Source organism: Ailuropoda melanoleuca, chromosome 10 (genome assembly GCF_002007445.2).
Source record: "Ailuropoda melanoleuca isolate Jingjing chromosome 10, ASM200744v2, whole genome shotgun sequence".
Taxonomy (NCBI): Eukaryota; Metazoa; Chordata; class Mammalia; order Carnivora; family Ursidae; genus Ailuropoda; species Ailuropoda melanoleuca.
In genome coordinates, this window is record NC_048227.1 from 38,332,023 (window position 1) to 38,358,297 (window position 26,275).

Here is a 26,275-nt window from a genome sequence, read left to right on the forward strand (position 1 = left end):
GAGGGAGGGGAGGGAGGGAGGAAGGAAGGAAGGAAGGAAGGAAGGAAGGAAGGAAGGAAGGAAGGAAGGAAATATATTTGACATCAAAGCTTCCAGACACAGTTGGGACTGAATCACCATTTACCATCCACAAACCAAAACCAAATACATTTATTCTGTGGTAATTCCATGGGAACCAACAAGCAAGATTTAAATCTCCTTAACTTCAGTGTTTGGAACAAATTTCCCGACAGTTGTGTTGTGATTACAATAATGATTTTAATGGCGCATGAGCCCACCTTGATAGGGTCTTCCTCAGGGAGTGGCTGAGACTGGACACAAGGCCCCACTGAACTTGCCGGCCACCCTTAGCTGCATCCCAGGCTCCCCCGCAAAAGGCCCAGCGGAGGCGACCATGGCCATCCCGCAGCAGGTTCTCACACAGAAAAGATCATTCCAGAACTGAGAGATGAGATACGTGTCTCTGTGTTTACTCTCAAATACTGACAAGGTATTCCTGTTCTCGAACCCACTGAAGCAGGTCTCCATATGGGAAGCACAGGGGACCCCTCGCCAGCCAGGTGGAGGGACCTTCCCGGAGCACTACACACCCAGCTAAACACACGCTATGTGAAATGAAAGACTGGTTTTCCTACGAGAGAGGCCAGCAGGTCTCTGAAGTCACTAAATGCCACATTTCCCCCGTTTCCCGGGAAAGCTAGGTTCGTGTCAGGACTTCCGGGACCTCCCCCGGCCTCCCCTTTGAAGCTGCCAACTGGCCACAAAGAATCCTTTCCACGCGACTGGGCATTTGCTGGATTCTAGTCTGTGCTGTGGGCGATGCACAGAACGTAGGAAAGGGGCTGAAGACATTAAATGTGCTGCACGGGAACCAGACGTAGGTCAGCAGGTACAATGGGGCTGTCGGCCACAGGGACCCACCAGGAAGACTGAGCTGAGCTTGGCTGAGGCCGTAAGGGGGCAGGCTCCTCAAGACAGGGGAGCAGGTTTTAGAAGACAGCTCTCTAAACACAGTGAAGCCATCAGGATGGCTGGTCTTTCTGCCACATTTTATGGAACCTCCCACCAGCCCAAGGTCCCTTTTTTCAGGAAGCCACTCCAGACTGCCACGCGGGAGCCCACAGCACCGATGAGCACCTACCATCCTGTCCTGCCCAGCGTGAGAGCTCTCCGTGGGCCACTCCCCAGCTCTGTGGGGCTGGCGCTGCTGCGGTAAACCACACAAATGGCCCACCCAGGGGCTTGCCCACACAAGACATGCCGATCTGTACAAGCTACTCCAACCCATCTTCTTTAACTGGAGTGTGTCATGTTGTAGGGAGCCAGCAAAAGAGACTGTCTCCTTCTGAAGCTCTGACCTGAGTAGGCTTGGGTATGGAGGATGGAGAGGGAGGCAAACACTCAGACACAAACCGGAACCGGGAGACAGGGAAGAGGGACAGAATGGGGACGGACCAAGGCCAGGGGGCAGCAGGCACATGCTGAGTCCCAAATGCCCCCCCCCTTTTAACTGGATGCCCATTTTAAAAACAGGGTAGCAAAGTTGGATATTCTGGTAAGAGTCTGCGGCGGCCTTACAGAAACGGTTTGGGGGACACCTGGCTGGCTCAGTCAGTAGAGTGTGACTCTTCATCTTGGGTTATGTGTTTGGGCCCCACGTTGGGTGTAGAGAGGACTTAAAAATAAGATATCTTAAAAAAAAAAAAAGAAAAGAAATAGGTTCAAGGAAAGGCGCGCCTGATTTAAACATACACTTCTGAAAGCTGCTTACAAATCTATTTTGGGGGGTTTTTTGAGAGCCAGAGGGCATGAGCTGTGGGAGGGGGAGAGAGAATCCCAAGCAGATTCCATGCACAGTGTGGAGCCTGACGCAGGGCTTGATCTCACGATCCTGAGACCATCACCCGAGCCAAAATCAGGAGTCAGATGCTAGACAAACTAAGCCACCCAGGAGCCCCTACAAGTGAGTTTTTAAAGACCAAACGTCACTTTAAATTTCATAAAGCCCTTCCACGTGACTCTCAGTTGAAGACATCTTTTAGTAAGAAGAAGAAAGCCTCCCTTTCCAGGTGCAGACATTCTTTCACACACCAGACGTCCCCATGCAGGACACACAGCGTGTGAGGGCAGCTCCCTCCCGTGGGACAGAAGCAGTGGCTCGGACAGAGGCATGCACACAGAGCAGGCAGGGCAGAGTGCAGCGCACACAGGCTCAGCACGTGCAGGGGCATGCAGGGCAAAGAAGAGTCCCGCTGTCGCACACTCATCCTTCGGCTACAGCTGAGCTAGTGGCACCAGGGGCCAGCGTGGCGGCTCACCAGACGCTCCCTCCCGCGTGAGCAAAGAGCAAGGGCAGGCACTGATCGTTACCTATTCTTTTCAAGATCATTCAGGCGAGCAGAAAGATCCTCGAGGCGGTTGATTTGTTTGTGGCACTGGCTACAGTAAAACTCAAAAGCCTCATCAGTGAGGATGCTGTGCAGCTTTGCGGCAAGCGGGTCGGTGCTAGAGAGACGAGAAGCATCAGTTCAGAGACAGCGAGGACCCACAGGGCTATCCGTGACTCCACGGCGGGGCTGGACACAAGCATGTTGTCAGCAACCTGCCTGTGGAAGACTGGCTCTTTCCTTCACACTTCTGGGGGCCCACCTCCCTCAACGTCACCTTCAGGACCGTGACACGGACCAGGTGGAGCAGCAGGGGACTGGGTCACACACCTGCTCCTTCCTGGTCAGGTGCTCAGGGGAAACAGGTGTGGCCCATGGGCTTCACTGGAAAACAAACACTTTTAACAGGAAGTACATGGCTGGACACACTACCTTCTCCTTTGTCAAAAACACATCCGTGTGAGAGCAAAGCACAGGCGTGCTGTCACTCCCTGCCCCGCAGCTACAGCTCAGTAAGTAACTGCTCCGAAGCCCCCTGGCCTCCAAAGCCGTGCGCGCATGAAGAATCACCGATAGTTTGGTCAGTCATGGGTTTGCCTGCCTGTGATCTAATCTCAGTGGACTTTTGGGGCACTGGGGGGCGGGGGGTGCCTGCTGCGGGAATGTGAAAGCAGAGAGGCAGCCACATCCCTGGGGTGTTAGGACCTGCCGGCTTTTGGAAGCCCGTTTGGAGGTTCCATGTAAAGACAGGTTGAAGGGAAATGTCAGTGGTAGTACAGAGGTGACACCTGAGACAGAAAACAGCGAAAAGACCACGTGAGAGGCACCGACTGAGCAGACAGGAAGATTACCAAGCTGGACACACACGTTCAGCAGGGCCCAGTCCTCGGCCTCTGCGTCAACACCACCACACACACGCTGTGGAGAGGAAAGCCGCTAAAAGCATTCACACGCTTCACTCATGCCAACTCCCAGAGACTTGCCACAAAGGCCCTCTGCCAGGCCGGTGGGTCCTCTGGGCCACGGCAACAGTCTGGGCAAAGAAGGGTCTCGCAGATATGGGTTCAGAGATACTCGGCTTCTGCTGTCAGCAGAGAGAGAGGGTCTCAAGAACTGGCCGCCAAGGGGAGAGGTGGATGCCGTGGACCTCTTGCTGAGCCAGGCAGGAGCCTCACCTGCAGAGGCGGGCACGTGCTCAGATGGGCCGGTCTCCAGGGACAGGCTGCCAGGTCCACAGCCCCCTCATCTGGAGACAAGTGAAGCCCTAAGAGGAAGGCGAGCTGGGGAGGATCCAGCTCCACGAGTGAACGTCTCACCCTTTAGACCTAGCGTTTCAGCTTAGTCAGCCACAACCTCCAGACAATTTGGGGACGCCTGACAATTACAAGGAAATGACTCCAAAGAATCATTTGTGACGTGGAAGCCTCCCACAGAGGCTGATCGAAGGGTACAAACTTGCAGCTACAAGAGGAACAGGGTCCGAGGACTGACAGTAAACATGGTAGCACGCGCACACACACCCACACGTGCGTGTACATACATGCACATACACACAGGCCCCAGCAGAGCAGGGCTGCGTTACCTGGGGGTGGGGAAAGCGGGGTCTCTGCAGCCATGCTCCCCGTTGCAGAGGGTCTCCAGGGACAGCTCTGCCTCACTGCCTTCCCCATAGTCCTCGAAATGCTCCTCGCCGCCTATCACCGCGACGGCGGACTGGCTGTGCAGGTGGGATCTGCAAGGGCAGAACAGAAGCAGTACACTGAGACGTGCGGCCCCAGAACCGAGGGGGTGACGGCACCTTCCAGCAGAAGCGCCACTCGCCACACGTGTGAGCTCACATGTCCTAGCAGCCACGTTAGAAAGAAGTAAATGAATAGGTGAAACTGATTTTAATAATGCATTTTAACTTTTTCCAACATATCCAAAACATCATTTCAGAAGCAAGATTTTATATTCCTTTTTTAAAAAAGATTCTATTTATTTGACACAGAGAGAGAGAGCGAGAGCGTGAGCATGGGGGAGGGGCAGAGGGAGAAACAGACTCCCCGCTGAGCAGGGAGCTCCGTGCAGGACTGGATCCCAGGATCCTGGGAGCAGACATTTAACCGACTGAGCCACCCAGGCGCCCCTATATTCTTTACTTTGTAACAAGTCTGTGAAATCTGGAGTTCGTTGTACACTTCGAGCACATCCCAATTTGCTCAGCAGCCCCACGTCAAGCGTTCAGCTGCGGACACAGGCCCATGTCTCCTGCAGACGCACCCCATGCCTCATCACACAGCCGCTGGCCAGTGTGGGTGCAGACTTCTGCTGTGACGTAAAATTCGGAATAGCAGATTCCAACCAGGGAAAGTAAAGGGCTTGCTAGCACCTGTCCTCCTTCTGAGCGGGAGGTCACTCCTCCACGCCCACCTTGCACAGTGCAGGGTCACGGGGCCAGGCGAGATGCTTGGGCATGCCTGGAGCTGGCAGAGGCTGAGCCAGTGCCGGGAGGCCCAGGGTGTCACCAGGGGCAACAGAAAACAGCTGTGATGTCATCAGCTCCTCCACCAGGGCTGGATTAAGCTCATCACCACTATCCACACAAGAATCTGAGAGTTGCCGCTTTCATTAGAGGAAAGGGAGCCTCAGAGAGCCAAGTGACTGCCCTGCAGGCAGAGTCAGGGACGGAACTGGGTCTCTGTGCATGCACCCCAGATCAACACGGCTGCTCAACACTCAGACCAAGAATGGACAGACGGAGCAGCCTGCACAGTCCAGCCCCAGCCCCACACACACTCAGCCACCGCACAGGACCAAGGAGACACCAGACACTGAAGGAAGGAGGAACCTATTCAACACTGAGGCTGAGTTGACTGGATCCTCATTCGGGAAATGACCCCAACCTCACACCTCACACAAAAAATCAGTTATAGAGAGATTACAGATCTGAATGTAGAGATAAAAAATAGAGCTCTTAAAAGAAAACAAGTAAACATCACAGTCATGCGAAGTAAGCAACACTTTGTACAGTACAGAGGGGGAGCGCCTGAGTGGCTCAGCTGGTTAAGCGTCGTGATTCGACTCAGGTCCTCAGAGCGGGCCCCACACTGGGACCAAGCACAGTGTCAGGCTCCCTGCTCAGTGGGGAGTCAGCTTCTCCCTCTCTCTCTGCTCCTCCCCCCACCCCCTGCTAGTGCTCTCTCTCGCTCACTCTCTCAAATAAACAAATAAAATGTTTTTAAAAACCCCAAACTCCTACAAATCAGTACGAACAAGACAGGCAAACAGATCAGGAGAGGCCTAATCACACCCATGGCCTGTTTTGTAAGATTGGATTGGGATACAGCCATGAACCGGAACCACACTGCACTTCACCAGCAAAGCTGAGTAGTAGCCACAGAGACCATATGGCCTGCAAGCCAAAAAATACTTCTTATCAGGGGCGCCTGGGTGGCTCAGTCGTTAAGCGTCTGCCTTCGGCTCAGGTCACGATCCCAGGGTCCTGGGATCGAGCCCCGCATCTGGCTCCCTGCTCAGCAGGAAGCCTGCCTCTCCCTCTCCCACTCCCCCTGCTTGTGTTCCCTCTGTTGCTGTGTCTCTCTCTGTCCAATAAATAAATAAAATCTTTAAAAAAAATATTTATTATCCGGCCTTTTGCAGAAAAGGTCTATAGACCCCTGCAATAAACAAATGGGTAAATGACTTGAACACGTACTTCACAAAAAAGATCTCCAAATGGGCAATAAACCCAAGAAAAGGCACTCACATAGGAAATGCAAGTAAGAGCTCCCCCACACCAACACTGCACTCCACGCCCCCCCCCAGAGAAGGGACCGGCTGCCTCCAGAAGCCCACAGGCGGCGGGCAGGCGAGCACCTACGAGAGCCCGGTCGGCTCCTGTCCCACAGCCCGACAAGCACGCTGCAGACGCAGCACCGCCCCGCTCCAGGGACACACAGGCCACCGAGACACGTGGGGTTTGCAGCAGCTTCGACCCAGATGGCCACCCACAAGGAATTAAAAAGCTACAGCACACTCATACAACAGAATAATAATAATGAAAACAAAGGATGGACGACTACACACAAACATCCGGATGGACCTCAACAGCCACAACGTTAAGTGAAAGCAGCCAGGCGTACAAAGGCTACAATTCTGCGTGGTCACTCTGACTGCGGCACAAGCCCGGGCAGAGCGGTGCTGTCGTTAGGGGCCTATCCGCACTCACATGCCACTACGGGATACTGCAGTTAACGAGGAAAAAACAAAATCCCTGGGAGGGCCAGATGAGAAATGACATCAAATAAAACGAGCAACACAAAATAAAACCAAACCACTTCCAAGGCTGTGAAGCATGATGGCTTCAGCACAGCACAGGGCAAACTGCAAGCTCTCGTTCCGGGTCCGCGTGGGCCACCCAGCACCTGTCAGACCCTGCCCTCTCCCTTCACTGGTCTTCAAACACATGGGGACACCTGGAGCAGGGGCAGGGGGTAGGAGCAGAAGATCTGGGTAGGGCTGCAGGAAAGACAAGCAGGTTGTAAGACCCTGCTGGGAGATGTGCCTTGAATATGGTGTCCTGCCCTGGTCTCTCAGAACTTCAGTGAGAAACCCAGGACCAAGTCTCTCTACAACCAAGGAAGTCTGCAGCATATGTACAACCAGGTTACCTGCTGCCAGCAGGAGGGCACTTCCGCACAAGGCGGTCAGCTATGGCTGACCCACGGCTCAGGGCAGCGGGGGGTGGGGTGGGCTCACAGCAGGACTCCAGGCCACCCCGGAGGGTCCACATTCTCCCCAGGTCCTGCACGGATCTCACACCACTCTCCGACACCAACCCACCCACAAACCCAAAGTGCCCACAGACACATCCACTCAGTGTCTTAGGAACAATACCCAGGGTACGGACCTGCCCGGGAGCAGCAGCAGAGCGCCGTGGCCGGGATCCTCCATGGCGTCCAGGCACTCGGAGGGCACAGCTGAGCCACCCGCGCTGTCTGCATCCCCTTCAGTCTGCAGCTCAGGGTGCACCAGGGTGCCTGTGTCCTCATCGGTGAAGGTCTCACACTCACTGTAGGTGCTCTCAGACCCCATGTATGCGCTGTCTGTCACCTCGTTGGCCTAGGAGAGAGGGCCAGGAGTCAGTGCCGTATCCTAAAATGACCACGTGTCAGTAAACCCCGATGCCCCACACAGTGCCCGACTGCAGGCGTCGAAGAGACCGTGTGGAGAGACAGCCTCAGGTAGGGTCCCAACCGCACCTCTAAGCAGAAACATTAGCTTAACAAAACAATCCAGTATTTTTAAAAACTGAAACACAGACATGTGCTCCAAAGCAGAAAAACGACTAGAGCAATTCTGAAAGTTATGTAGGTCAACCTGAAACAGACAGAAGGCACCCAGCACCACAGGATGAAGCCCAGTGGGGCCACCCATGTTGTGGCTATAAGCACTGAATTACCTCTATCCAAAGAACAGTGTAAGAGCATACTAATTAAAAAGTCACCATCGATATCTGTTGTGTATGTTCAGGCTACCGCTTTGAAATTCAATTACGTGGTTTAACCTCAAAATACCGACCCATCGATTATTAACCAATCCATTACGTTCACTGGTTAAAGGCCTACTTTCCACAAAACCTGTATCTCTGTTTTCACTCTTCTGGACCCAGGGCCCAGCACAGGGCCCAGCATGTGGCAGCACGCTGCAAATGACTTAAATCTGAAGAATCATTTAACAGGCCATTTTCAATTTATCATCTCAGCTTTTAACTGCAATGCAATTGCACTGGTTAGGGAAAGCACCAACATTTCATGCTCAAAAGAATCTGAGGTTAACAACTTGAGAACAAATAAGATTCCAGAAAAGTAGCGGGAAAAGGTGCACTCTGCCTTGTCCTTCTGATGTCACCAGAGGACAGTGTGCTCAGCTGGGCCGTGGTAACTAATTCTGAGGACCTCTCATGGCTGCACCCCCACAGCTCCTCGCCCCACCGAAGAGGCATGAAGGAAGGGCCCAGGCTGAGCTGGTGGGATCCTAGTGTGCCAATGACAGGCCAGGGTCCGTCCTCCATCCACCATCCACCAGAACAGTAACCCCACACTGGGGTCCCAACCACTCCAAGCCCGTCCCCTCATCAGCAAAACGGGATGGGGATTAAGAGACCACACAGGCAGGTACAGAAAGAAACCTGGAGGACCGTGGGGTTCACAAGTCCCAGCTGTGTGTGCAGCCAGAATAAAATGGAATGACAGGACAGGTAGTGCATTACCTATGCTTCCAAGGGAAAAACCCCATCTTCCAACTGAGGAACTCCTAAAAAACCCTCACCTCAAAATCTGAAACCAGGAAATCACTTTCAGAGGCTTCCCATCACTGAGCAGGCATCACTTCCTGCCCGGCTCAGGGCTGGCTCTATGTTCAGCCTGTGGGCAACGCGGGCAGAGACGGGCAGTCTGAGCTAGGCAGGCACAAAATCCACAGCCAGTTCCCGACGTCTGCTGCAGGGTGCTGCTGGTTCGCTGCCCAGACGGCACTGCACACTCACGCAGGGGTGCTGCCTGAGAATCACCCAAGGACAGGAGGAAGACCCCCACCCCACTGCTCCTTGTCTTCATGACAGTCCGTGCACCTTCCTCAACCACTCAGTCCTCAGACCCAGGAAGCAGGCGATAACCACAGAACCCAATCCTCACCTAGCAGGCCCATCAAGGGCCCTGAAGACCATGACTGGGGACCTGAGATGATTTCCTGTAGGGAACAGAACTTAACTCTTGAGGTCAGCTTTTGAAAAGCCAACCAACCAACACCTCTGAAATGGCACAATGCTCCCCCTGGCCAGCAGGGACTCCAGGCCCTCGACAGGCAGCTCAGCGTGCGCACGGGCAAGCCAACTCAGCACGGAGCGGAGCACTTCCTCCCGGGAAGGGAAGGAGGTGCAGGCATCGGGCCTGCTTAGTTCACCTGCAAGGAGCTCACACGGATCGTGCAGCCCAAAGCTTCCTTGGACCTTGGACAGGACGGTTCGGGGTGGACTTCACTCTCCACTGACACAGAAACCATGAGGCACAAAACCGACTGCCGCAGGTCAGGCACACACACACCATTCTGGGCAACTCGCCCACCTCCTAAACAGGTGAGCGGGACGAAAGCTCCCCCACCTTCAGCTCCACATTCCTGAGGCAAACCCACCGCTCCCACACCGCAGGAGAGTCAAACAGATGAGCACTGCTTCCCGCGTCACTGAAGGCTTCACGCGGGCACTGACACCGTGCTTGCCCCCAGTTATAAGGCAACAGTGTCCTGGAGGTCCGGCCCCCACACCGCTACGCCGAGCCCTCAGACACCTGGTGCGGTTGCTGAGCAGGGCAGCCCCAGGGGGTCAGGAGCCGCTCACCCTCAGGATCCGTCAGCAAGGCCGGCAGCTTCCCAGAGCAGCTGGCTACACATCTGCCTTCCCACGAGAGGCAACGGTCACCTCAGGGCACCTCCCCCGTACGGGACACAAGACACAGAAACAGCCCACACACCTGACCCGTCAGCTCGCGTCTGCCACCACATGGGACCCAACTCTGCCCAGAAGCCCACAGACCTATGTTACAGATTTTAAAATATTTACAAACTGCAGATGTTAAGACGAACTCACTGGAAAATCAAAGTACATTTGGAAAATTCTGCCACGTTACTGTTACCTTCACCAATTAACAAAGGATCTGCTGATGGAGACGGACGCCGGGTTCAGAGCCATCGGCAAGGAGCTCAAGTGTGGCCGACGCTGCCCCGTATCCTCACTGCCCAGGTCACGGTCCCTCGGAGGGACACCAACTGCTCCTCTCACCCTCAGGCGCTAGTCTGGGCGGCGTCAACGGGCCTCGCCTGGCTCCACACACCGGCTCTGGGAAGGGCGTGCTCTTGGAGATGCCCTCCCCACGGTATCGCAAGCACCGGGGATGCCTGTCCAGACCGGTCGCCAGCTTCTTGCGACTAACCCCACGGCCTTCCTATTTGTCAGTTTGTTGAGGTTTCAGCAGAACCTGCGTGCTCACCTGAAGGTACATCGCAGCCTTGGAAAAAGTTTAACCTGCTCCCAGACATGCTCCATTAATCCTCCTGCTATGCTGACCAGGGAAGGGGGGCAAAGTTCAGGAAGTGTCCTCACTGGGTTTTTAACAGACTGCAGCACGGTGGCTTCTGTTCTTGACTTTCAAACCTCTGTAACAGTTTGCAAGACGACACAGTCCACATTCATTTTATTAAGGCAGCTCTTTCCTCTAGATGCCTCGGTGGGAGAAGGAGGGAGGAACAGAGGAAGCACAGCAGGGACAATTCTTATCATTTCTCTTTGTGTCTGTTCTCTGTGACCCTCCCATGTCCTTCCAGGGACCCTGAGAGATGAGCTCACCCCTGCAGGCAGCAGCGGCTTTGGGTACCCCAGCCTTCCCCTCTGCATTCCCGTGAATGTGACAAATCTTACTGGAGTCCTCACCCTGTCCCCCTCTTCTCAGAGAGGCCACATCGGTAGCTCTTCTAGGAGGTGCTTCAAGCTCGGAGCCCACAGGAAGCAGAGGACGACCCAGGAGCAGCCCAGCGGTGAACTGCAAAGGCGCCCCCGACCCACACTGCTGTGTGTGCAGCCAGGAAGTCAGCACACGGCTTCTTTATCTCTGAAGATCAGAGGGTCTCCAAATGGGGTATTTGGGTGTAATGCACATATTCTCCACCCATATTTTTATTGAACTTAAAGATTATAGGAGGTACAAGATTTTTTTTTTTTTTAAAGATTTTATTTATTTATTTGACAGAGATAGAGACAGCGAGCGAGAGAGGGAACACAAGCAGGGGGAGTGGGAGAGGAAGAAGCAGGCCCCTAGCAGAGGAGCCTGATGTGGGGCTCGATCCCATAACGCCAGGATCACGCCCTGAGCCGAAGGCAGACGCCCAACCGCTGTGCCACCCAGGCGCCCCTGGAGGTACAAGATTTTTTAAAAGAACATCTTTGCCTAAGTTTCACAGTACCTGGTTCCAATCCCCTGAGAGTTACATCTAAAGATCGTAAAAAGCACGAAAGGACATGGAAGAATTTTAAATGCACATTATTAAGCAATAGAAGCCACCAGCAGAAGCCACATGCTGGATTCCAACGCCGTGACATTCTGGAAAAGGCAAAACCACGGAGAGAGCAGATTGGCTGCTGCCAGGTGCTAGCGGGGAAAGAGAGGTCAATCCAGGGAGCAGAGAGTGTTGAAGGCAGCGAAACCCTCTGCATCACAGTACATGGTGAACATATGACTTTGTACATTTGTTAAAACCCACAGGACGCACGGGGCGCCTGGGCGGTTCAGTCGCTGAAGCGTCTGCCTTCGGCTCAGGTCATGATCTCGGGGTCCTGGGATCGAGCCCCACGTCAGACACTCTGCTCAGTGCAGGGTCTGCTTCTCCCTCTGCCTCTGCCCCTCCACCCAATCCCACCCTGCTTGTGGTCTCTCTCTCTCTCAAATAAATAAATAAAATCTTAAAAAAAATTCTAATAAAACCCCCCACAGAATGCATTAACACCAAGAGGAAGCCCTAATGTAGACTCTGGGATTTTGTTATCAACGATACATCAATACTGGATCACCCAGGATAACAACCGTACCAACTAATTCATGCCAGATGTTCATGATGGAGAAACTGTGACTGAGTCAGGGGACCGGGGGGCGGGGGGATGGGGACTCTCTGTACTATCTGCTCCATTTTCTGAAAAGCTAAAACTGCTCAAATATAAAGTACTAATTATTTTTCAAAAGTAACAACAACTTAAAAAAGAAACATTTCCTCCTTTCTGGAAAAAAAAAACAAACAAAAAACCCCAGAAGCATCCCTTTTGTATTCTTTGAAACATGGGGTCTCCACCATGCCTTCTGAAGGTGACATGCACCAGATGGGAGCTGGCACCCGAGGGCACCACAGAGGCGGGGGGACCACACTCCTGTGGCTTCGGGGGTCCACCGGCACAGAGGACAGAAGGGGCCAGAGTTGGACAGGACCCCCTACCACTCCGCCCAGGGTTCAGGAGTCAGCCCCAGCACCAGAGGCTCCCACACTTTTGGGTCAAATGAGCTCTCTAGGTACAAAATGTGCTGATGCCTCTCGCCACCCTGGGTAACAAACCCCCGCGTTAGTGTCCTGGGCTGCCGTTACGAGGTACCACAGACTGCGCGGCTGAAACACCAGAAATGCATCCTCTTGGCTCTGGGTGTCAGCAAGGTCGACTCTTCTTAAGGCTCCAGGGGAGGCTCCTGGTGGCCCCAGGCAGCCCTGGGCATGTGGCTCCGTCCCCCCAGCTTCCGTGGCTCGGTCAAGGGGCTCTTGTGCGTCTCCTCCTCTCTTCTAAGGACACCTGTCATTGGACTCAGGGCCCAGCCTACTACCCAGCAAGATCTCATCTCAAAACCCGCAACTTAATTACATCCACAAGGACCCTTTCTCCAAATAAGGTCACGTTCACAGGTTCCAAGTGATCCTATCTTTTGGGAGACTACCATTCAACCCACTATACCCACCTCCACATAGAGCGTGAGAAATGGATAGAATGCCCAGCAGAAACCGGAGCAAGGGATGAGTGCAAGATGCTGACAGATGCTCAGCTCAGGCTCTGCCGGCAGGTGAGACAAAGGTCTGATGCTCACTGCAGAGGCGTCTGCAGAAGTGTCATGACCCCCCTTCTTGTTTGATGCTCCAAACAAGGAGAGAAGGACCCCCAACCGAAGCTGCATTCCTGGAAGGCCCGCGGTGTGTCAAAGCGCACAGAGCCTTCCCCACCCTGCTGTAAGCGAGCCGGCCCTACTCCGATCAGGTCAGCAGCCTCTCCTCCTTACAGGGTCTGCAGTTCCTCTGACAGGTGACACAGCAGAGTCCTGCAAGCCTACAGCCTCCAACCAGCCACACGGGCCGTGCAGCCAGCACGTGCCCCAGTCGGCACCTGGCCTCCAATGCCCGGACAGGACCTGGCACCCCCAGGTCACATACACACAGAATGAACACACCAACCTCGCTAAACAGGATGCGAGCCCCACCCCCTCACCCTTGGGGGGCTCAGACCTGGCCGGTACTTCGGAACAAAGCTGTGAATGCTGACTGCTCCCCAGTGGCCCAGAGGTCTGTGCCATCAGAAGTGACAGTCAGAAAGTGAACCCATGTTATGTGAGGGCTGACCAACGCCTGGAGCAGCCCCCTCAGAGCCAGGACACAAGACCCCAGAGGAAAGTAGTTGAACTCCTGTGGACTTTGAGAAGCTGGCTTGTGCAACCACCTCATTTTACCAAGACGCTAAGGCTCACAGCCACCTCATCACAGCCCAGCACTGTTCTCTGCACCCCTTACTGGGCAACAGCTCTTTAGCTGCTCCGGAGTTTCTAATGTATATTTTTAGTAAGAAAAAATTCCACGTCCAGCCACATGGGCTATCCCGGCATCTGCCGACCCGTCCACTGGTGGGACACAATTGTGTGGTCTGTCTTCTGTGGCTGTGCTCACAGACCTCCTCCCTGCCATGCAGAGAACAAAAGACCCACAATTATAGGTGACACCATGTAACCATAGCAACCGTGGGGGCAGGTGGCAAAGGAGCATGAGGTGTTAGAAGTCCCTAATCCCAAAAAATGATCTGAAATTTGGTAAAACGAGAACTTCACAACACGTCCCCTGCTGTGGCTTTGCTTGGCAGCCTGGAGAGCCCTAACACCCCAACCCGTCCCTCTGCTGACAACAGGCCCCAAAGGGACCCCTGCCAGTGGCCTCGGGTGAGCAGCAGCAGAGCAGACAGCTGCTGACCTCCTGCCACAACCATGAGCCCCCCAGAGCTCCCAGCAGAGTGCACGGGGCTGCCGGGTGAGCCCTGCCCTGCCCTCCACAGCATTTCCTGCAGAAACAGCCCGGGCACTACTAAGTGGGGCAGGACTCAGAAGGCATAAGGAAGACATGGCACATCAAATTCCCTCTCAGTCCCTCAGTGAGAACCACTTGCCTCAAAGGTAGCGAAGTCATCAAACTCATCGGGGCAGGCGGGCGGCTCCTCGTCCTGAGCAGGCGCAACCCCGCACAGCTGGCCATCGGACTCTGCAGGAGAGAAGACCCGTACTCAGCAGGGAACCCAGAGCGTCCCCAGAGGCCAAGGGAGAAGGTCCACAGTGGTAAATGTGAGCAGGGGCTCCAGACGGCCCACGAAAAGCCCTGGGGAGAAAGCAGGATGGTTCACACAGGAAAGCAGTCTCCCTTCCATAGGTGGTGGGGAGGCCGAATGATAAAATATTCGTTTCTTTAAAAACCCTGACAGCACTGGGGCGCTTGGGGGGCGTAGTCAGTTAAGTGTCCAACGCTTGGTTTCAGCTCATGTCATGACCTCAGGGTCCTGGGATCAAGGCCCGCGTCAGGCTCCCTTGCTAAGCAGGGAGTCTGCTGGAGATTCTCTTCTCCCTCTACCCCCCCCCACTCTCTCCCTAAAATAAAAAAACAAAACCATTTAATTAATTAATTAAACCCCCAACAGCATCGTAAAGAGAAGCAGCAAGATCTCAAGCCTGTAACAATGCTCATGGGCTTTAAAGTATTAGGTACCAGGGGCGCCTGGGTGGTACAGTCATTGGGCGTCTGCCCTCGGCTCAGGGCGTGATCCCAGCGTTCTGGGATCGAGCCCCACATCAGGCTCCTCTGCTATGAGCCTGCTTCTTCCTCTCCTACTCCCCTGCTTGTGTTCCCTCTCTTGCTGGCTGTCTCCGTCAAATAAATAAATAAAATCTTTAAAAAAAAAAGTATTAGGTACCAGACTTAAATTTTTTAAGACTTGTGTGTGTGTTTGGGGAGGTGTAGGTATGATGAAACAGACCAAAACAGCACCTCATCCTGGGTCTGGGTTCACTGGCAGCTTTTATTTCCTTTGTCTTTGCTTAACTTGATCTTCTGCAATAAACGTTTTATTTCATAATGAGCGAAATTTTAAAGGAAAAGCTATCCCTTCACCACGGGCAGACTGTAAGTCTGACGTCAGCAAGAGAGACGTCACTGCCCCAACACAACTGGTTCTCAACAGCAGCAGGCCCTTCTCCGGCAGGAGAGGCGCCGCGGCCACGGTCTCCTGGGCGCTATTCCAGCGCAGCACGTTGCAGAGAGCAAGTGAGCGATAGAAGATGCCTGTGTTTCCCGGTGTTGTGTCACTGTGACACCACCACATAAGAAGAAATGTTTATGTGCTCATCGTCCAGCTCCTGGGAATTTCCTGAACGTTGGGGCTGAGAGGAACATCTGCTCTGGTTCATTACAAGCCCCTTCAGCCATAGCTGGGTTCACACCAACCAGGTGACTCCTGGAGCTTGGGGGCTGGTGGCCAGGGGCCCCGACGTGTGAATACAAGGCTGCAGACCAAGCCCAACACCAATGACAAACGGATCCTCCCAAAAAAAAACCCAAAACGAAGGGGTTCCGAGAGCCTCCAGGTCAGTGAACGTATCAACATGCCAGGAAGGTGGTGCACCCCAAACTGCACGGAGACAAAAGCCCCTGCATTTTAGACACTTCCAGATCTGACCCTGTATACATCATCTGGCTGTTCATTTGTGCCCTTTTAAATAAACTGCTAATGGTAAGTAAAGTGTCTCCCTGGGTTCTGTGAGCCATGATAGCAAATTATCAAACCTGAGGAGGGGTCCTGGGCACCCTGGATTCACTGTCAGGTCAGACAGAAGTGGGTGGGCTAGGCGCCTGAAGTGGGGTCTTCATGGACTCCAGCAGCTGGTGTCCCCAGAGAGCTGGAGAATCATTTGGTGATGAAAACGCACACACTGGGTGTCAGTGTGGTGGGCAGAAAACAGGTAATAGGAATTACTTATTTAAAATACATCAGTCACTTACTCAATATATGTCACATAATCTAACATAAGATCAGTACCTTATTTTATTTCTTTTTAAGTGAGCGCTACGCCCAGTGTGGGGCTCAAACTCATGACCCCGAGTCAAGAGCCACATGCGTCTCCGACTGAACCAGCAGAGGACAGTCCTCTTCGGCAGCTGGGCCACACGGGGAAAATGCTGCTAACCATCCCCACGTCCCCCAGCCAGGTTCTGAAGTCACCACGAGAGCCGGGGGACTGCGGAAGGGAAAACGGGTCCTGCAGGACCTTCACCACAAAGCAGCGGCAGGACACGTGGCTATTCCGTCCTGTTTCTGAAGGACTTTCTCAACTTATACAAAATAACAATGCTTTCCTTCAACAACTGTGTGGATTCAAACGTCTGTGTCCTCAGCAACTGTGAGATGCCTGTGCCAACTCAGAACTACTTTGCAGTAGTGATCACAGCTCTTATGCCAAAAACCTGACGTGGCTTTTGTTTTAGGAACCATAGGTACTTGGGGCGCCTGGGAGGCTCAGTCGGTGAAGCATCTGCCTTCGGCTCAGGTCATGATCTCAGAGTGATGGATCGAGTCCCACATCCGGCTCCCTGCTGAGTGGGGAGTCTGCTTCTCCCTCTCTCTCTGCTCCTCCCCCTGTTTGTACTCTCTCTCAAATAAATAATTAAAGTCTCATTAAAAAAAAAAATGCACCATAGGTACTTGTGTTGTTTCGTACTGTTTCCCCAGGAGTGTGGCTGAACATCCGAGGGGGACAGACTGCATCCGTGAGGAGCCTGAGCGCACGCGGGCGGACCCAGCACCTGCCGGAGTCCCTGTGCGGACGCCTGAGTCTCCGGTACAGGTGAGGCGCCGGCGCTGCTGTGGACACAAGGTTTTGGTTTCTGGGGCAAGGGGGGGAGGGTGGCCAATTACCCCAGTACAGTTCGAGATGGCACGTTTATTTTGTAAAAAGCTTGACTGACTGTCTTTGGCCTATTTTCCCCTCTCAGATGTTAACAGTCTTCCTCACCCTTCAAAAACCTGAAACACACAGTTCCAAGGTCTCAAAATACAGCCAACCATTTTAGATGTGGCGGACATGCGCTCAGCCACGAGTGGTGGACAACGGTCGAGGGGGTCTTGTCCCACATCGTGGACAGGGGGACGTGAACACAGTGGGTGCTTTCATATCCCTCATGGGAACTAAATACGATTTTCCTGTTAGTTTTCTCTATATGAACTGAAACAATTTCCAGTTAACTGGATACTTTTAATGTGCATTTATCTTACTCTTCCAGAGCGTGGGGGTGGGCCAGCACGATGGCCTATTTGTAGCAGTCCTCCCCCCAACTCATTCTATTCCTGAAATAAGGCCTGTGGTATGACAGTGAAAATCTCCCTGCGCTTTGCTGCCAACTGGGTCAACGCACCAAGTCCCCCGCTGTGTCGCTCCTGGGTGCAGAACAGACCCGCCAGCCAAAACAGGCTGCCCGCACGCAGGAGCAGCACCTGAAGGCAGCTCCGGCGGAAGGTGGCTCTGGAAAGCGTGTGCTCTACCCTCCCAAATGCTACCAAAAAACAATTTCAAAATCAGCTTTGACTCGCTTTTATTGCAGTTTTATTTTCACTCTCCTTTCATAACCAAAGTTAAATGATGAAATCAAACTACAGAAAAAAGAAAAAGCCTGAATCCCTGAGCCCACTGGCGGTAGGTACGTCCGATGCACAGGTGGGGTGTCCCCACCAGCATGGCCTCCCCCGAGCCCACATGGGCAATGGCCACCCGGAGGTCGAGCCCCTCATATGTGCTCCAGGACATGGTCCTGGTAAGCTGGCACTGACCCAAGGGGCCACTCACACCCACCCACCCTGTGGAGACATCCAAGTCTTCCCTCACTGCCCACAGCCTGGCCATACCCCCAATACCCTCACCTCTGCCTTCTGACCCCAGATGCCCAACCTGGACACCGGCCTCCCTGCAGCCCCCAAACATGCCAGGGTGCCACACAGGTGCCCCCACCCTGCTCACCCTCCTCCAGAGCTCCCGTCCCCTCCTGTAACGGCCCTGCCTCACTGCCTGGGGGCTGTCAGAGGGCCGGGGATGCGCTGTGCCCAGGAGCCTACAGCAGTCTGGCTGCACAGTGTCTGTGCTCAAGTCCTCACGGCTCTCAGCCGCACCCTCACCCAGTCTGCTTCAAATTCTCAGTGTGGCGGCCCCCTCAGCCCACACACTGGACAGAGCCCCCGTCACACAGCCCAGCAGCAGACTGCCTCAGGCTCAGCCAATGAAAAGATGAAATGTAACTGTAAAAAATGAAAATTTTTAGACTAAAAAAAGAGTTGAAAAATAAGAAATTAGTTGAAAAGGAAATGAAAATCAAAATGGCCAGATTAAAGAATCATGAGAAAAACCGCGAATTCTGTCCTATTTTCCTCCAGCGCTGGGGTGGTGCCGTCGGTGCATTCTCTGGAAGTTCCTGCTGGTCTTCTGGGGGAGGGGCGGGCTGTGCGGACGCTCAGGTGTCTTCAAGGAACTGCAGCGCCCTTGCCGGGGGCTGGGCTCACTACCTGCTGGAGCATCCATGCTAACTCTGGGACTGGCTGGGAGGTTTTTGTTTTTCATTAAATCAAAGTGGAATGACTAACCAGAAGAATGTGAAAATAGACTCCAACAACCCCTGTGGGGCTCCATGGGGTGTGTGGACTTTCCCCAAGGTATACTGACTTGTGGGCTCAGGGCAACGGGGGCTGCTCCCAGATTCAGAAGGAAGTACAGATGCAGCCCTGGACAAACAGAATGCAGAGGGCCAGGTGCCACAGAGGATGGGGAGGCACCAGGTAGAGCTGGCCAGGTGAACCAGGAGAGGCGTCAACAGGGGAGAGCAGGCTGGGGCAAGCTATGGATGGAGACAGAGAGCGCTGGCCAGCTCCTGGCCAGCTCCTCTCAGGCAGAGCCCGGGACCCATCCCAGGGCCTGGCCTTAGGCTCCCCTCTATCAAGCCCTGGGGCAGACAAAAGGGGGCACAGCCCACAAGAAGGCAAGGAGGAGGGAGGACGGGTGGTGGGTGCAGACGAAGGTACTGTCTCAGTGAGTCAGGGTGAGAAGAGGCCTCAAGGAGACAGGCCATTCTTAAGACGGCCACTTCTCTCACCAGACACAGAGCACATCCATATGTTCCTTAAGTCACTCAACTTCAAGACACATACAACCTACAAGACAGCCACGTGGGGCCACAGCCAGCAGCCCCTCCTTCTCCACAGAGAAAGAAGCAGCCTCAGCAGAGAAGGCTCTTCTCCCTTGCCAAGCATCGGAGGCCAGAGGGTTTCCTTACAGCAGTGGGTCACAGGTTTTCTAGCAACACTTGCTGACTCCCAGGTCATGACCGTCCAGGAACTCCTACAGCTTGCTTGCTTCAGTGTGCATTAACTCTGCCTATTAGAACAGACCAGCCACCAGCCTGGCCACAGGACTGTGAACACTGGCTCAGAGTGAGCCTCAGAGCCACACGGACAGCACCAGCCATCTGGCTGGCCACTGCCCTGGGCCCTTTCCTGCCCGTGCCCACAAGACTAGCTCCCAGCTGTGACCCTTCAGAGGAGCCTGGACTCCTCAACCCCCTGAACCCCAGGAAGCCCAGTCTCGTGCCTCCAGCTCTGTGGTTTCGGGCCCGGAGACACACACATGCTGTTGTCCTGTCAGTAAGGCTGTGTAGCGAGCTTCCCGCCCGACAGGTACGGCCCGTGCGCTGTGGCCATCAGCTCATGAGTTCTGAGTTTCTGTGGTCACCCAGGGAAATGGGTTCCCGTCTGTGATGAGGAGTGGTCACGACAAACCCAGGGGCACGCGCCATCCCTCCTGTGGCTGGAGAGTGAACCTGTACCCATAGCAGTCCTCACACCCTTAGTCTGTCGTCCTCGTCCCTCTAAAGAGTGTTTTTTTTTTTTTTTTTTTTAAAGATTTTATTTATTTATTTGACACAGACAGAGACAGCCAGCGAGAGAGGGAACACAAGCAGGGGGAGTGGGAGAGGAAGAAGCAGGTTCCTAGCAGAGGAGCCTGATGCGGGGCTCGATCCCAGAATGCCGGGATCACGCCCTGAGCCGAAGGCAGAAGCTTAACCGCTGTGCCACCCAGGCGCCCCTAAAGAGTGTTTCTAAGTAGTTCTCGTAAGTTCCTGGATTCTAGAATTTTCTACTGACATCCTAGCATAGTACCTGAGGATTTCAGCATACCCTTCCTCACTTTCCCTCCCCCCAACCTTCCAAAATGGTTAGGTCTAATCTGTGGTTACATAAATACGCATGTGTTTCATTATCATGACCACATAGCACTCAGTACCAGCCGAGCAGTATTCTAGAAGCACATCTTCCCTGTGTTTCAGCTGGAACTGCCAGGTGTCTCAGGCTTGGCCTCTTGCATCTGTTTCCTTCCTAGCCCTAAACCGTCAGGCGGAGCAGCAAAGATTTCTCCCATGACCCCCCAGTTCTGGGGCCCTCCGGGTTCCATCACCATCCACCCTAAAGCCCACACCCGGCCAGTCAGTTACATGAGCACGAAGGTGAATTAAAGCCATCCACAACTGAAGATGCCGCCAGCTTTGTGGGAGGGGTCTCCTCCCTGCGATGGAGTCAGACAGACACACGTGGTGAGGCTCGAGGCGTGCACGTGTGCACCTCGGTTAGAGCGGAAGCACTACCAAACACGCACAGCACATGTGTAAGAACTGGCTGTGTGGCAGACCGTAAGACAAACTCAACAAATGTCAAAGAATGAGCATAATGATCCCATTCTCTGTCACACACGTTCAGGTTTGAAATTAATGACAAGATTTTAAGATATTTAGAAGTTAAAAGAACTTTTAAGTAATCAATGAGTCAGAAATCATACTGGATTTTAAAACTAAGAGAGGGGCGCCTGGGTGGCGCAGTCGTTAAGCGTCTGCCTTCGGCTCAGGGCGTGATCCCAGCGTTCTGGGATTGAGCCCCGCATCGGGCTCCTCTGCTAGGAGCCTGCTTCTTCCTCTCTCACTCCCCCTGCTTGTGTTCCCTCTCTCGCTGGCTCTCTCTCTGTCAAATAAATAAATAAAATCTTAAAAAAAATAAAATCCTTAAAATTAAAAAAATAATAATAAAATAAAACTAAGAGAAATAAGCATATACCGTGAGTTTCCCACAGGTTAACTGGCAGAAGCTGTTGGAGAACAAAAGCGTCCTAAGGGTCCTGCGCAGCGCTGCAGTGGCCCCGGGAGGTCCTGAGGAGTGTGGCTGGGGGCACGTGAATGTGCTCCCTTCAGGAAGCCACCAAAGGCACTGGAGGTGAAGCAGGGGCCAGAGCCTGTATGAAGCTACCACCAAACTCTTTGTGCAAAAGTGTAAAGGCTTAAATAACTTCACGTCTAACTGCATACCTAACCTTGGAAAATCAGGTAAGGGTTACGACATATTGGTTATGGGGATACAGACACAGGCAAGTGACACTAAGCCCAAAAACTCAGAGGTCACCCAAGGACCATCTTCCGCATCCCCATGCCCACATGGCATTACCCACACGGCCCATCCCCTCCCAGCACCACCTCCCAGAGGGTCTCCCGCCCCACCCGCTCTCCTTATCTCCCCACCAGGCCCCACCTTCCCAGGAGGTGGGCCACCCTCAGGGCAGCCCCAGGGCCTGCAGCCTCTCCACCCTCAAGAGCAGTCCTGCTCATCACACAGCCTCAGGGCAGCTCCACCATGTGCACCAGACCTCACTCCAGCCATCCTTACCTGGCTCCTCTCCAGCCGTCCTCAGAGAGGGCTACTACCTGGAGCTGGCCTGCATACTTCTATGGCACGACCCCCACCCACCATACCGACGATTCCCTCCCTTGACGTGTGCTCTGGACCCAAAGACCCACAAGGTCTCTGGGCAACAGTGGTACTCAAGTGTGTGTGGACCGACTGGGTGAAAGTGCAAAGAGTAACATACAGGTCATGCTACACAGAGTGCATCTCAGAGCCACCTGGCCTGTGTTTTAGGAAACCCAGACCGTCTGGGACACTGTTGGGCAATGCAGGGGGCAGACAAGACAGGCAACTCTACCAACGACTGGTGATAAGACTTCAGGTCCAAGGGCACCCATTGACCCGGCCACTGCCAGTCCTGCCCAGGTCTATCCCTCCTCCTCCTTGTCTGACAGGTGCAGAAGGGAAGAGCCTGCAACCGGTGCATCCTGACACCATCACCCCCAACACACATGGCGGAACCTGGCCCATGAGAAAAAGAGGGCTCTCCAGGGCTCAAGAATTTGAAGTGAATGGGGAGCATATGGACAACCTGAGAGTGTGTAAGAAACCAAGCTTATACACACAAAGCCAGCCATCCCACCCCTGTGTACAAGCCCCAAAGGCATGAAAATACGTGTCCACACAACGACATACATAAATGCCAGTAGGAGCTGTATTCATCACAGCTCCAAGGTGGAAATACACTAGCCCAAAAACAAGTGTCCACCCCCTGGGCAAGAGATCAACAAAATGTGGTACTAACATACAATGGAACACTGCTCTGCAATCGAAAAGCGACTCTGATCCACGCAACACGGGTGAATCTCAGAACCACCGCACACGGGGAGAAGCCACATGTGAGAGCACACACCGATGATTCCCTTTGCGTGAATGAAGCCCACGAGAGGCAAAACTGATCTCGGGTGAGGGAAACCAGTCCAGGTGGTGTAGCGAGAAGGGAGGGGCCGACTGAAGGACATGAGGGATCTCTCTGTGGCGCTGATAACACTTGGCAGGGATTTCCATTACTAGGCATTAAGAATTTGTCAAAATTCACAGAGTGACTTAAGATTTACTTAAGATTTGTGCATTTGCCATAAGTAAACTTTTTACTCAAAGTACCGCAAATAAATACTAAACTCTTTTAAGTAATGACTGCCACGCATGCTGAAGCACTTAGGGCGAAGGGCACGGGAGTATATGACTTGAAATGCATCCCATTTGGGGAAAAAAAAAAAAGATGGCTTTGTTGGCCAGGCAGAGTATGGAGGGATCCAAGAAAACGTAAACTAACCACCAGCAAGCGTACATGCGGGTGCTTGCATGGAAGCCTGTCAGGATTCCGGTGGGGCCGCGGAAAGGGGCAAGAACTTTCCCACATTATGGCCAGGAGGCTGAGATAGTCAGTTCTGGAAGACAGGGTATGTGAGGAGAAAGAACAGGGAGAGAGCACCCTGAAACCGAGGGTATTTTAGGGGCTTGGGGGAGAAGGGAAGATGTTAAGTCCAGCCAAAGGAGCCTGAGGAGGAAGGGGCATTCCTGAGGGTGGGCGAGGGCACAGCAAGGCAAGAGCTGGAGCACAGTACACGAGGAGAGGGAAACACACAGTGGGGGACACTGACCTCCGTTCCTGATCGCGGTGATCCCTCGATAGAAGTCCTCAAAACTGATCACACCAAGCCCGCAGGGGTCCAAGTATCTTGTTAAGTCCTTCACCTGAAATTGTCAAGAGAATATGTTATCTAGCCGTACAAAATCAGAGGAGGGGTATGCTCTGCACGCAAACCTTTCACCACATCCAGACAAGCAGCCTACTTGCAAGGTGCAGTACTGAGCATAAGAGCCACCAACGGTTCCAGCCAAAGACAGGAGGCCTCTCAGGAGAAAGCTGCCAACAGCACCCGGGACCATCCGTGATGGAAACAGGACCCTGCTCACAAAGGTCAACAGTCATGCTTCCCGAATGAGAAGATGAGAAGTGGTGAAGCTTTAGGTATTATTCTAGCCCGTATCCAGACTATTATTAACACAGCGTACACCCACCCATCCGTTCCAAGAGGCCTTGCAGGCTGTGCAGAATCCTTAGTAAAAATAACTTAGGCAAGCAGACCCTGAATATCAAAAATCAAAAAAAGTAAGACGATTCACACTTGGATATTATACAGAATGAAGTTCTTCAGAAAGAAGATACATTTATATTTTCAAGTATAAACTGGGTATCATCAAAATTTAAAACTTTTGCGCTTCAAAAGACACCATTATTCGGAGCACCTGGATGGTTCAGTTGGTGAAGCAACTGCCTTCAGCTCAGGTTATAATCCCGGGGTCCTGGGATCCAGTTCCACATGGGGCTCCCTGCTCGGCGGGAAGCCTGCTTCTCCCTCTTGCACTCCCCCGTGCTTGTGCTCTATCTCTCTCAAAGAATAAATAAAATATTTAACAATAAAATAAACGAATAAAAGATACAAAGGACTGAAGAGAAAGTGACCACTACTGAAGGCAAAGGTGATCTAATGTATGACTAACAGAAGCCCCAGAGAAGAAAAACCAAACCAAAGGTGCAGAACAAATATTCAAAACTGCATTCAAGAAAACTATATTCAGGGGCGCCTGGGTGGCTCAGTCGTCAAGCGTCTGCCTTTGACTCAGGGCGTGATCCCGACGTTCTGGCATCGAGCCCCACATCAGGCTCCTCTGCTGGGAGCCTGCTTCTTCCTCTCCCACTCCCCCTGCTGTGTTCCCTCTCTCGCTGGCTGTCTCTATCTCTGTCAAATAAATAAATAAAATCTTAAAAAAAAAAAAAAAGAAAACTATATTCAAAAAACTAAAAATATATTCAAGAATTTTCACTGCATCTTGAAACACCACAACAGGTACCAAGTACCAACTCCAGGCCCCAGAAGACCCTATTCCAGGACTTGCTCTGGTGAATTTCCTGTACTTTAAAGGGAAAAAGCCTCTGAATAGCCACGCAAACTTCAACCAAGTTTATAAAAGAAAATGTAGGGCGCCTGGGTGGCTCAGTCCTTAAGCGTCTGCCTTCAGCTCAACTCATGATCCCCGGGTCCTGGGATCGAGCCCCACACTGGGCTCCCTGCTCAGCAGGAAGCCTGCTTCTCCCTCTCCCACTCCCCCTGCCAGAGTTCCCTCTCTCGCTGTGCCTCTCTCTGTCCAAAAAACAAATAAAATCTTAAAAAAATAAATAAATAAAAGAAAATCTGATTATCACCCAACTGTTCAGCAGCAATACCAAATAACAAGGGATGTTCCAATTCCATCCTCCGAAGCGCGGTTCAGGACGGACACTCTCATGCAATTGGACACGAAGAGAAAGATTACCAGAGCAAAGGCAGCAGGCAAACACCTGGTAATCCTGAAGGTAACCTGAAGTACACCACTCGTGGGATCGTAAATAAAACAAGACTTTCTAATTCTGTCCAATTAGCAATGAACACCCTAGCATCCAAGCTACAATATTTAAACCCCACTCCCCATGAAGAGAAAACAGGACCTCTGCAGACAGGCCAGCAAGTGTACAAATAGAGCCTGGACTCCCCATCACACCTGAAGGCAAAGAAGCTACCAGAGACTCATTAGGTCATGTCCAATAACTCAGGAGCCACCCTGAAGAGGCCTTCACAGCCCAAAAGGAGAATATGAGCACTGATGAGAAGGATAACTCAGTGGACCGAAACACATCAAACATGTTTTAATCCATGAAGGCATAACATGGTTTAAAAAAAAAAAAAACAAAAGACAACAACAACAAAAAACAACCGGTCATCACTGGAGGACACTAGTGAACCAGTTCATTATTGTGAAAACTAATGAATAAAGGGAAAGAATCGAGTAGTTAGCCTGCCTTTCCTCTACAAACTGTAACTCAGGGCAAGTATGGGGGAGGGATGAAGGATCAAAATGTCACATCCTGCAATCCTCGATGCAGGAACGCACAGAATCAAGGACGCTCAGCGCCTCCTACAGCCGCAAAGAGACCACGGGTCTCCCGACGGAACCACGCACCACCACCTCAATCAAACTCAAATCTGACTACCGGTGTACAGGAAATACAGTGATCAAAGCAACATGTCTCAACCATATCACATGGACGTAACCAGCAAGCCCACTCCACGAGGACCCTGACAGAGAAGGGACCTTCTGTTTTCAAGGGAAAGAAGATGGAGACGAAGCCCTCACTAAGAGACTTAGAAGGCATACCAATCTGTGACCATGTAAGGGTTTTTTGGATCCTGATTCAAATAAACTGTTGTTTTAA

The 26,275-nt window shown here is 52.8% G+C and overlaps 1 protein-coding gene across 1 annotated transcript in view; it reads right to left on the reverse strand.

The window, feature by feature from the left end:
* Window positions 1-26,275, reverse strand: part of RAB11FIP3 (RAB11 family interacting protein 3) — a gene marked incomplete at its 5' end in the record, with an annotated part of 83,819 nt that overhangs the window by 15,322 nt on the left and 42,222 nt on the right. Inside the window, 5 exons of the mRNA XM_034669600.1 lie at window positions 2,371-2,505; window positions 3,970-4,119; window positions 7,279-7,490; window positions 14,377-14,468; window positions 23,622-23,715. Coding sequence (XP_034525491.1) covers window positions 2,371-2,505; window positions 3,970-4,119; window positions 7,279-7,490; window positions 14,377-14,468; window positions 23,622-23,715 — 683 coding nt within the window. The remainder of the gene's footprint in view (window positions 1-2,370; window positions 2,506-3,969; window positions 4,120-7,278; window positions 7,491-14,376; window positions 14,469-23,621; window positions 23,716-26,275) is intronic.